The sequence below is a fragment of the Bombus pyrosoma genome, linkage group LG11, assembly GCF_014825855.1.
Source record: "Bombus pyrosoma isolate SC7728 linkage group LG11, ASM1482585v1, whole genome shotgun sequence".
Taxonomy (NCBI): Eukaryota; Metazoa; Arthropoda; class Insecta; order Hymenoptera; family Apidae; genus Bombus; species Bombus pyrosoma.
In genome coordinates, this window is record NC_057780.1 from 10460434 (window position 1) to 10473033 (window position 12600).

A 12600-nucleotide genomic window follows, 5' to 3' on the forward strand; every position below is an offset into this window, starting at 1 on the left:
GAACTTTAAGATGTTGAGGCTTACGTGACTCAAATAACTCTACTTTATTATATTTCTTGCGAGTTGATACCGTGCAACCTTGAACGAAGTTCTAGATCCTTATAAACCCCATTACGTTTCTAATTGCTCGTTACGGTCATCAAAAGCTGTAATCTTTAATCTATGACCGATTTTGCTATTTCACTATATCGCTTCCACCTACCGTGAGTAGGTATCATTCAATGTGTCCCTGACCGACCACCGATCTAGATAAGTGGCGATGAAAAATCGTGGCTGTTTAAAGGGTCCCGCTGAATCATCGATCGCTATCGTTTAGAACGTAATACGCATATTATTCGCTTCGAGGAGGACTCGAAGCTGGTGGAATCCGCGACGCCAGGAATGTCGCTGCACCGGAATATGCATGACGCTGGTGGTTACAACGATTAGTAAGCACAAGGTTCATGCAGCAATTAAAGATACTTTTCTTGTGGACCGGGTGTCGTGAATATGTAAATGCTAAAGTATATTAGCCTTCGTGTGTATTTCTTAAGTTTTTAAGAGGCAGAACTTAAAGGATGCAACTTAACATAAATAGCGTTTAAACATCTTAAATCTTGTTCGGATTAATTTATTTACTGGAGTTCAAGTAATTTGACTATGTAACGAGAAGAGAGCTAGAAATTTGGAAGAATATTTCAAGTATAGTAAATAACTGGTTCACACTGGTGAAGTGTCTTCTTCCTATTCTTATCTTCTTATTAAATACAACACGATTTGTTCTGACTATTTAATCTACCATAACTACATTAACCAAATATTTACTTGTGATAGTAAATTACTGAATTAAAATTAATGTAAATTATTCTAAAATTAATTGGTCTAAGTTTTCTTAGATTTCTTGCTCCTCTTAGTAGACTTGGTGCTCGAAGCAGCTACAGGCTTCGTACTAGCTATATATCCTTTTCGAGCTTCGTACACGTCTTCCAACATTCCTCTTCTATCAAAAAATGCATCTATATATCTTCCATACAATGTTTCGTATTGGTACTTCTGTCTTTTATATAGGTTGTTCAGATTTTCGAGAAAATACGCGTAGTCTTCTTGAGCGTACAAGATATTCATTGTACGAATATTCCGCAGCATTTCTTCATCCGACTCCGTCTTTACCCATGCTTCGTCCTCCTCGTTCTCTTTGACCTCGTAGATAGTCAAATCCAAGGGTGGAAGTCTACGAAGGGACGGAGGTGGCTTCAACGTCCTCTTCTCCAAATGAGCCATTGAAATCCTGGATGTCTCGATGTGCGACAAACGATGGCTCTCCCTTTTCGTCAACGACTTCTCGAGATGACTCGAAGGTTTCTTTCCAAACGAATCCGTTGAGCATTTGGACTTGATCTCGTGTTTCTTTATGAAAGCTTCACGGAGTTCTCTACCACGCTGCAAGCTGTCAGGATTCTCTTTCGCCCAGGCTTCCTTCATCCTCGCTATCTCCCTTTCCTTCGTCCTATCTTGGGATATCTATTGATCGAAAATATAATCGTCGTAGATGATTTATAATATAACTATATTATAAATACACATATACATTCTCGTAATTATTAGCACATATACGAGAACTTAAGTTCTGAAAAATCATTAGGAAGCTACTAAAGCGTTTAGGAATTATTATTTCATTTTAAGTTAAGCTATAAATCTTGAAGAATTATTATTTGATTCAAAACATATGCAATGAAGATAAACAGTGGCTACATATATGAAATGTTTGTAAAATCTTAAGATTAGTAAAATATACGTTGTGTAAATATGGTATATACCTTTAATTCGCTTCCAGAATCAGTAACTACTTGAAGAACCCAATAAGACGATTCGACAGCCGGAACACTTTCAACAGACTGCTTCGAAACTCTCCTCGACCTTAACGACTCACTCTTTGACAGTCTTCCTGTATTCGAAAAAGGTGGTAGTTTCTTTTTAATAACAGAGCCTGTCGGTTTCACTTTAAATTCCGACACAAGACTCCATTCTGTTTCGGTCAATGGCCAGCTGTTTTCAAGCACTGAGGCTTCTACGTGATAAATCGTGTGAGGTATCGCATCATCCTTACTTCTACTTTCGTTGCTATCAACTTTTTCTTCGCTAGAATTCTCTTCATCGATGTTATCAGAATTATCCCTTTGAAGCGTAATTTCAGTAGATTTTCTTCGAAATTCCAAATACACCATCGGCAAAATAACTACACAAGTACCTTTTATTTGCGACAACACTTGACCTTCCTCATCCGTAACTCTCAATCTCATTCTTACTTTCTCGTACGATACTCTTAATCTAAACGAGACCAAGCTAGGTTTCACCACTCGAACGATCCACTTCGAAATATAATTTCTCGAATTAGGAATATAACTGTTGGATAATTCTTCTATAGCTAATATAGGAGGCATGTTAATCGTGAGAAACGATACTTCGTCAATTAGAAAATAGAACACAGGTTGTCCTTTCATTGTAATTATATTTAAGGACCAAGGTAACTCTTGCAACGTCTGATCTTCGCTCCAACCATAACAGAAAATAGTGTAACCTAGTTTTGTATGCTGGTACCGAGTTGGTACCACATTGTTTACCACTCGTTGTATTTCTTTACCTGTCTCATTTTTAAACACGCGTACACTATACTTTGGTAGGTTAACAAATAAATCTATACTGGCAAACACTGTCTCTGAGGGTTGAGGATTCACCACGAGTCTTATAATAGGGAGCCATTGGTTTGGCGTGATATTTGTCAACGTCCCTTTCAATTCTTGCGTTTGCAAGGTGTAGTCGAAGTCTTTAGAACAATAGTATATATCATGTAATTTATCACGATGCTTCAATATATTCCTCAGTACCTGATTAGCTAAAGATTCTCGCTTATTATAATTATATAATTCTGCAATTTTCAGTAGATTCTGTAAAACTTGATTATGCTGTTCGTGACGAGGATTATGTATTTTCAAATATCTTCTAATGGTAATCGTTTTGAAAAAGGCTTGAATAACAGTTGCAGCCTTATTTTGTACAATAATTTTTTCCGTGGGATGCTGACTAGCGTATCTTCTATTCTCAATCGAGCTTCTCGTTATGTTCAGCAAGTTCTTCAGCACGATCGTTGCGTCTTTGAAGCATTCTAAACCAACAGTATGATTCAGAAAAAATATTCTCAGAGCTCGTAGAATATCTGGAACCTCGTCTTCAGGCATGATTTTTCTAATTAATTGTACCTGTTCTTCGATAAAGTAGTCGTGTATCTGATTATAGAACAACTTGTTCCTCACCTTTCGATCTTCAACCGGTGGCAAGTAGCTTTTGTAGTAAATCTTCAAGGCTTCCGAGTATCTTTCAGTGCCAAACGCTTGATAGACGCTACAGACGGAGTTGCTGATGTGCCTTGCCATCTGATCGACCGTTTCAGATTCTGTGCACATTAGTTGATACATCCTTCGCCTGTCCCCCACGTGGAAAACCGTATCCGATGAGATAGATATGAAGCAATCGGATTCTGAGTGACAGTAAACTCGTAAAAGGTGTCTCCCTCGATCTATTTCCATCACGGTTGATTTAGTCCCAGCAGTTAAAACGGAGACCAAGATGGATTTTTCTGGCTTGCGAAACCAACAATGCTCTTCTATACTTAGACAATCTTTATTTCCCTTTAATTTCGTTCTGGGGATTGCAGTTTCATCGTCGACGTCTTCGACAATTTCGATGGAAATTTGGAATGTTGCAAAGTCGATGAGAAAGAACTTCTCTTCCAACGAATCGGTGAAGACATATAGCGGCTCGTTTCTGGTTTTTGACATTTTTTGAGGCCAACTATAAGTGTCGATGAATTCAGAGTCTTTGAACGTTGTTTTAGACGGTGAACTTCTCCTGCTACCCTTCTTACTCTCTTTTTTAGTTTCAGATTTTTCATCGTTTGGTTGTTTCGGTGCAAATCGATCTGACAGTTTCATACTGTATTGAAAGTAATCTAGTTTATAGAAAAAATGTACGTCTTTCACGTAGGGTTCCATTTTGTTAAAATCTGCCCAGAAGCTAATGTCCTCTAAAAAATCTACCGAAATTTTCTTCTCTTCCTTCGACATTTCACGAGCCCTATCTTTCTGACTCGTTTCGTTTGTTTTCGATTTATCATTGACAGTTTCGTCTTGAAGATCATCCTCTATAGTTGTCGTGATGTATTTGTTCATCACGCTATCCTCGCATTTCCTCAAAGGGCTGACTATTTTCAGGGATCGAATCGGTACGAAGTATTCAACCGGATCGATTATTCCTTCATTGATCGCCCATTTTAACCAACGATAAAATTTCCATCTTGCTAACGGAGGCTTCACCTATTATTTATATCATTTATTTTTTTCCTTTATTTCGATATCCTATCATGGGCGAAAGTTTACCGCAATATATCTCGTTTGAATTAAAAAATTAATGCTGTTAAACAAGCGGAATGAAATTGTTATTCAATCATAAAAAGTAATTATTTTTAGAGAAATCATTATTTTCAGTGATTAGGAATTATAACATTGCTACAATGTTATCACAGCACGATAATATTAAAATAAAATTCAAATGGGTTGAAATTTCACTCACGATCGTGTACACAATATTCGTCGTATTAAGTTCCAAAAATTATTTAACATACATCTTTCGGATCCAACGGAATATCGCGTGACTGAGCTATATAAATAAAATGATCCCAACATGGTGCTATTTCCGGCACAATTTCTGAAGATACTTCATTCATATCTTTCAAACCGAGAAACAGAGTAACTGGTTGTGGCTTAATCAAGGCGCTGAGCTTCTGATTATTATTCGATTTCCTCGATCGATCGGTTTTCTTGGACTTTTTCGTATCAGCAGTGTTGTTGGATCTTCTCGTAAGATTCGTATCCTTGGATTTTTTCGTCCTCGTCGTTTCTTTAGACTTTCTCTCCTCTTTACTTTCCTTAGACCTCGAAGCTTCTATTTACAAAGCGTTAAAACTATATACAGATTGCAAGAATAATAAATACAGGAGACACGCGACTAACCCTGACTTTGCTGCTCTGTAACTTCCGCTTCCCATTCGAAATGGTCTGCATACCGTCTCAAAAAGTCCCATTTATCTTGGGGTGACAGATATTCTACCTCTAATCGCAAACAAACCCATCCTGCATTTAATTGAAGATAAACAATATATGATAGACGAAGAGAAATATATTTTTATGTCTTTAATTAAATAGATATTTTACATATTTTTCCATATTACGTGCGTTTTGAATATTTCTGCACTTTTAAATTTTCTATAGGTGCATAAATTAAATAGTTTAGTTATTACATTACCTGTTAAACACGTGACAGGATGGAAATCTACGATCTCGTAATAGTCCGTCCAGGTCAAAGAGCACAATTTCAATAGAGCCTTTGAAAGAAGCATGGGCCATAATTCAAAATTATTAGTAGTTCGAGGTAAAAGTGGTACTTTCTCTTCATTCACTGGTATCATATCATCCACGAGAATCCGACGCCAAGCTCCCAAGAAATATAATCTTACGACGTATTTGCCTTCGACGTAATACAAATTTTTCAAAAATCTTTGTACACAGGAATAAAGCTTTTTCTCGAAGGAAAAATATAATTTTCATGGAATGGGGCACTAAATCCTAAGAAATTAAAAAACCCGTCGAAACGCACAAAGTATCGAATTCGCGAATCTAAGAAATTAGGTTTCAAGAAATCCCTAAGCGTATCGAAATATAATATATAATAAGATCTCTAGATCTTCTTTACTCAGACTCAAGATGTACGCATTAACGAACATCACGCGTTACACGCGAACGATACACGAATAAAGCCAACAAGCTGTCTCGTTAATGACGATAAAATGGTAATAGTAGACGCTGGAGTACTCTAATTTATTTGGAGAGGTAAGGAACGAGCAACATTCGCGTCGCGGATAATTTGCGTCTGATATAAAAAAATGAAATAAAAGAATGGATGATTAATAAAATGTTGGGAGGATACCGTTTGGATTTATAACGGGCCGATGTAGCATACCCTTGCCGGCCTTGTTCATCGAATACACATTCATCCAGCCCTGCCAAGATTGGTACCGACCGTTCCAAATAAAATTGCTGCTCTCGCTACTTATTTCCAATCCATCTCGACCGCAATACTGGAGATTTATTAGCGCGGAAATGAACCACCGTGCGAACTGAAAGTCGTCCCTTCATTGAACCACGTTCAATTGCGAGCAGATCGCTTCTTGATCGGTGTGTACGCTCCGATCAATTGTGACGCGATCTCGAACGATCGTGGATCGCTTTGCCACTCTTTCTGAATGGACACTTTACTTTTTAATTAGTAATTTTTTCTTTTCTGTTATTTAATATTTCTGTGATATGAGGAGAAGTCGCTTAGAAACTAAGCTGATCAATCCGATAAATTAAAATACGTTATTTTTGGAAATATTTTAACATGCATCCAATTTAAATAGGGAAGAAAATGATAATACTTTGAAAGATTTTGTTAGAAAGTACGGGCATATCTGAATTAACATAGATTACCTGACTGTGTAATAAGTGTTTGTTATTCGCGATATGGTCTGAACTCTTTGAATTGGCGACAAATACTGTCAGTTGTCCCTAAATTCAAGTTATACAATTGTAAATAAGTTGAGTAAAGTTGATTTTTTCAACGGTAGAATTCGAATATTAATTAATAGAAATTAATTTTTTAAGGAAGCATACATACATTTAGATTGTCTAAATTCTTTGCTCTTATCCACTTATGAGGTACTAAAGATGGGGGTAATTGAACGAGCTGTGTATCGAGAAACAAACCATCCGGTCCATCTAGGATCAATATAAAATTACAATGAACAAAATTATGAAAGAACAATTTTTCTTATTAATTACTTTTGGGATGAGCCCAATTTTCCTTGTTTAACGCCGCATCGGACCATTCTGGCCACAACGTTGAATCATCTATGGAAGAAGCTTCAAATACAGATTCTGAAGGCTTTTTGGACATCACAGACATATTTGAAACATCTTTCTTTTAGTAAAAGACGATCGTCCTTATGTGAAAAATAAAAATGTTCATTGAGAACAAACGATAATTAAATATTAAAATTTGTGGAAAAAGTATATATATATATTTATTGAATCTCTATATTATACATAACTATATGAGGGTGAGATGTAAATCTACGTCAAAAACAGACTCCATAAAAAAATAGTACAATTTAAAGAAACTATATTATCTCATTAGTACCTAGTCCGCTATGATGCCATCGCGAACCTTAAGAACCTAAATGTATTAAAGATATTGAATGTACTACAAACGTAACATCTGCGAAAAAATAGTATTACTGATCTTTCCTTATTATATAAACTCAATAACGAATCAATAGTTACTTCGATTCTTTCAATGACGACAGTTATGAACGATGAGCTTGTACGTTTACAGCATTAGAACGAATTTTTTCTTTTTTTTTTCTTTTTTTTTTTTTTGTTCTTTAACTCACTTTTCATTTCAAATTCATGTAGTTATACAATTTTCTTAACAACAAGAAAAATAATACTATAATTCATACATACAGGAATTACAATTAGTTCTCGTCCTTCCTTTTACATGACACTAATATTTTTTTCTCCAACAATACTCGAACGTAGTTTTATAGTCGCTTGACCAGGCTCGGCTTAATTTTATATTCACTTCCATAGTTACGTTTAGATTTTAGTACACATGTATAATAAGTAGGCATGAAACGGTTTAGCCTCAAAGTACACATACACGCATAGTAGGTCGATAGAATTACATAAACTTATTAAGGCATTGTTCCAATCTTCTTCTTGTTTTTCTCTTTTAGATCCTTGAAGCATTTTATATCTAATAATCTTCCTACCGCATATCCAGAGACAAACAACGCGTAGGATTTACATTAGGTTATTTATCGGTAAGATATCTTTAAATGTTATAAATATAATATGGAATATTTAATGGAATGTTAATACGCTCCTCTTTTAATAAATGTATTATCCAAGTATTTGTCTTTTCAAAGTTCTTAGAACACAACGAGATCAGGATGATACAGTGGATTGTATCAAATTGTAAGTTTGAGAATCCTTATAAATTGAATTCTCTTATGCATAATTAAGTCTGTTTGAAAGTTTTAAGATGGAATATTCATATAGAGTTTTGTAGTTAGGTACTATTGGAATTAAAGATGATCATGATCGATCCAGTCTATCCACAGATACACCATTAACACTCCATCCACTTGGAATGTGCAGAGTATAGATGAAAGACGGAAGCTGGTTACAACATCATATAATTAATAGAAGTGGTAACATTGGTTATAAATTATTATAATTATACGTGTTACAAACTTCGATTAATTCACATGCATTTATCAATATATAATAGGGAAAACAGTGAATACAGAAAAATAGACAAACAACGAAGACCAACAATTTCTTCTTTCTTTTTTATACTATATATTCAGATTCCAACAAATCAATTCTTTTTGGCACCAATTTTATCACGTAGTACCTCGCAATTCACGAAAATAATCGATATCTAATTATACAATACTGAATATGGAAAAAATAATGCCAGGATTGATAAATCTTCATCGTTCCGTGCTCATGACTAACATTTTAAGTTCTTTGAAGAAATGTTTGCATGACTTAAACACTCAACCTGGCAGTGTTTATAATGTTATCAATTTAATTCTTTTATCGTGAATTATTTAGTCACTTTCTAATCGCAGCTAAAAAAAAAAACAAATACTCTTGCATCTCAAAAATATTAATACAAAATTATTTTCTATTTAATGTCGTGCAACATTTCCTGATTGGTTACACGAACAACATAGGTTCGTATATACAGAATTTGGCACCATACTATGGATACTCAAGCAGTTAAAAAAAGTCGTTTTCAGCTTAGCAAAATCAGTATGCTATGATCGTAACAATAGGGTATCGTTACGCTGTTCTACGTATAAAGTGAAGAACCAATGTCAGTGGACGGTATAATAGTACCTTACAGTTTCCTAAAGTCTGAATCATACTTGTTCAATGATTTCATAGGCTATGAGCGGAATCCATAAATTAAGCATTGATTGTTTCGTAAATCATAAAAGAAGACAACGAGAAATTGCGTGGAACAAATCGTAGAATTTCAAGCAGGTTCATTACCATAAGATTTCCCACAATTATATATATTAATGCTTTAACAGGTTTTGCCAGGACCAGAGGCTCTTTGATCTTCCATTCGTCCGGCCTGAAGTCTTTGTATTAAAGCGAAAAGATCCTCCTCAGGCACTGTCGACCCTGCTTGAGTAGTCCCATTAGATCTTTGGTTGTGTTCCTCTTCAGCATCGTGCACCGTTGATGCTGCTGGTAAAGGGCTCCGCTGATCTTCTAAACGCGAACCCTATATACGCAATTTATTTAACATTTGATATGGTGAGTTTAATAGAAAAAAAGTACATGAGTGTGTGATATGTACCTGGCACCTAACCAACATTTCGATAAAGGAATCGTCGGAATCTTGATTACTGTTTAGGCCAGGTAAGTAAGGCAGCGTCACTCGTTGCTCATCCATTCTTTTACTTTGCATTCCAGCAATCAGTTCTAGTAAATCTTCTCCATCCCTGAAAATAAAATTAATTTATTTTAATATATACTATTAGTAAATAAAATAATGATTTTTGCAAAAGACACGTACTTATCTTCCGACTCGCACACCTCAGGTGTTATCGTTCTAAACTTCGGATTGCGTTTTATATTCAATGCACAACGTTGATCGTCCATTCTACCAGATTGAAAACGAGATAGAAGATCAAAGAAACTATCTTCTTCTTTTTGAGTAAGTTGTGGTGTCGTATTATTACTTTTATCTATTTGAGATTCAGCTTGCTCTTTTAGTTTTGCGTCCGGTGTGAGCTAAATAAAAATGATAATTTCGTTAGAAATCTCCAACTCAATATTGTAATACTGTAAAATAAAATTATATTAAATAATCAAATTACCTTAATGAGATCGAGATTATCCATGCTTTGTCGTCTAAGTCTATATCTACATGGTGAAGATATATTAACATTTGAGCCAGTATTGGTCGATAGTTTTTGTGCAATATTTTCTTTATTATTCTCTTGCTGCCCTTTTTCCAAACCCAGAATCTTCTGTAAATCATCGACATTCATTTGCGCAGTAGCTTGTCCCATTGGATCTTCCAATTCTTTGGAAATGTTTAGATGTAGATTGGCATAGTGTAGTGCTTTTTCATGGTTACCCATTGCAGCATATGCATTTCCCAAAGACCAGCAGGCACGGCCTTCACCGACACGATCTTTAAGCTGTTGTGCTATTTCAAGGTGCCACAAATGGTATTCTATTGCAGTTGGATAATCTCGCAATAGAGTATACGTATTTCCTAGGGAATAGCATGCCTGCGCTTCTACTTCTCTATCTCCTAACTCTTGTGCAAGGACTAGAGTTCTCCTAGAGTAGAATAATTAATGTTTATCTATATATTGATTTATTGATTTGAAGAGAAAATGTAATCTAAATACATACTTATAATGTTGTGCAGCTTTCTCAAATTCACCAAGAAATATATGTGAATTTCCTAAATTACTGTTTGCCCTCCTCTCAGCAGCTTTATCACCGAATTCTCTGGCAATCTTTAATCTTTCATTGTGATAATAAATTGCTTGTTGAAAATCACCAAGAAGATAAAATGTATTTCCTAAATTTCCACAAGCTCTACCTTGAGCAGCAGAATCTTCCAATTCCTTCATCAATTCTAAGTTTTCTCTATAAAAGGAATTTATATGATTTATGTGTATCAGTCTATATCCCAGCTTAAAAGCTTCAATTTTCTTACTCATAATAGTGTACAGCTTGTTGTAAACATTGTCTGACATCCTCAGAGAATTCCCCAGGATCTTGATGACCTACTCTACCCGCCTGTTTACCTTTAGCATGATAGACATTCCCCAAATTGTATAAAGCTCTTCCTTCACTTAGCTATGCAAGAAATTATTGTTTTTAATAACTAGTAGGAACCAAATATGATTTATTGATCATATACACACCTTGTCTCCAATTTCTCTTGAAATTTCCAAGTGTCTCTTGCAACAAATCATAGCCTCATCAAACTTTCCCATGACTTTCAATGTATTTCCCAAGTTTCCACTAGACTTTGCTTCTCCTAATTTGTCTCCCATGTTACGTGCTAGTGTCAAATCCAATTTATGATATTGCATTGCTTTCACATAGTCTCCAAGGTAAAAATAAGCATTTCCTAATTGGCTGTAAATTGCACTTAAGATTCTTAAGTCATCTGTACCAGCTTGAATTGCAGCTTGAAAGAATGCTACCCCAGATTTACAATCTCCAGCCTTACATAGACGTTCACCCTCAAGCGCCAATTCAAGGCACATATTCCACCTTTCACTATTCTGTCAAATGTAAAAAATTTCATCCATCATATACTTGTTTATCATTCCTCTAATTCGTGTTTTCATTACTTCAAATATATTAGAAACATATGTCAATTTAGCAGGAAGGATAATAACATAATTTCTAATGCATAATCACAATGTGAAAAAAGAAAAATAGAAAAGAAAGGAAAGAATATTGGAATGATCATGGGAGTGGCTGATCATGCAATTGCAATAAATTGATTAGAGATAGAGTATTTATACTGAAAGCTTAAATTTATTCTTATTAGTTATTTAAGACGGATAATAAATTCATGGAATGTTTACATAATCGTAAAGATAATTAATTCATTAATTGATAGGTATATATGACAACTTAAGTAAGTACTTATACATAATATCCACCACTTCTTTATTTTTGGCGTGATATATTTTTTGTTATTTGTAGAAAGCTTCAAGAAATTATATGCTGCTAATAAATAGTAAAAAGTGAAACGAATAAAAGCGAATTAATTGTGCACAGTAACGCGATGATAGATCAGTATGAGTCACACGAGTCATGTAAAAGCGTATTAATTAGTATGGTTCACTTACTTGCCCTTCTGATGTTAAATTTTCCGCACTCGCGCTCAGAGACATTGTGCTCCCTTTCGTTTTCGTTCTCCCCTCGTAAATTAACAATCGATCCTTGAAGTTCCACGACCGTAAATAACAGCGAGTCTTACGTACGCGGTAAGCGATTATTCGGGTTACGACGGTAATTCGACGTGCACAATTTCTCACGCATCGTGCTATTGCTGTTTTTGGTACTGCGATTTTATTATTTCTTTGCAGTAATCACATTCGCGTGCTTCTCGCGAGTAAAAGGCGCATCACTTTTCCCTCCAATCCCGTAACCACTCGCCGCAGTTTCCAAATGCAACTGACCGAAAATTGAGCGTCCAAACAAATGGCGCTGGATGTATGTCCCTGGTGCAACGTCCAATCGCGTTCCATTTGGTAACAAAACGAAATTCTCTAAGATGCAACACATGGTATCAGAGATTACTTACACCCATAGTTCTAGTTGTTTCACAGTACATTACGGTGCTGCACCATGCGGCCAAGTGCTGAGTTTAATTGACATTAGTATGTACAAGAACCTATAAAAT

General features: G+C 35.3%; 2 protein-coding genes across 2 annotated transcripts; both read right to left on the reverse strand.

Moving 5' to 3' along the window:
- Window positions 1–861: 861 nt before the first annotated feature.
- LOC122572368 (androglobin-like) lies at window positions 862–7035 on the reverse strand. Its single transcript, XM_043737251.1, has 9 exons — window positions 6912–7035; window positions 6748–6848; window positions 6509–6638; window positions 5338–5559; window positions 5046–5165; window positions 4658–4977; window positions 3106–4349; window positions 1797–3072; window positions 862–1500 (listed from the first exon to the last, which is right to left on the reverse strand). The coding sequence occupies exons 1-9, from the start codon at window positions 7033–7035 to the stop codon at window positions 862–864; spliced, it is 4176 nt and encodes a 1391-aa protein (XP_043593186.1).
- Window positions 7036–7135: 100 nt separating this feature from the next.
- LOC122572826 (G-protein-signaling modulator 2) lies at window positions 7136–12416 on the reverse strand. The gene is made up of 8 exons (XM_043738349.1): window positions 12044–12416; window positions 11102–11467; window positions 10891–11033; window positions 10581–10820; window positions 10034–10505; window positions 9730–9947; window positions 9511–9655; window positions 7136–9435 (listed from the first exon to the last, which is right to left on the reverse strand). Exons 1-8 carry the CDS (start codon window positions 12086–12088, stop codon window positions 9232–9234), a joined length of 1833 nt encoding a protein of 610 aa, XP_043594284.1. The 5' UTR covers window positions 12089–12416; the 3' UTR covers window positions 7136–9231.
- Between the last annotated feature and the right edge of the window lie 184 nt (window positions 12417–12600).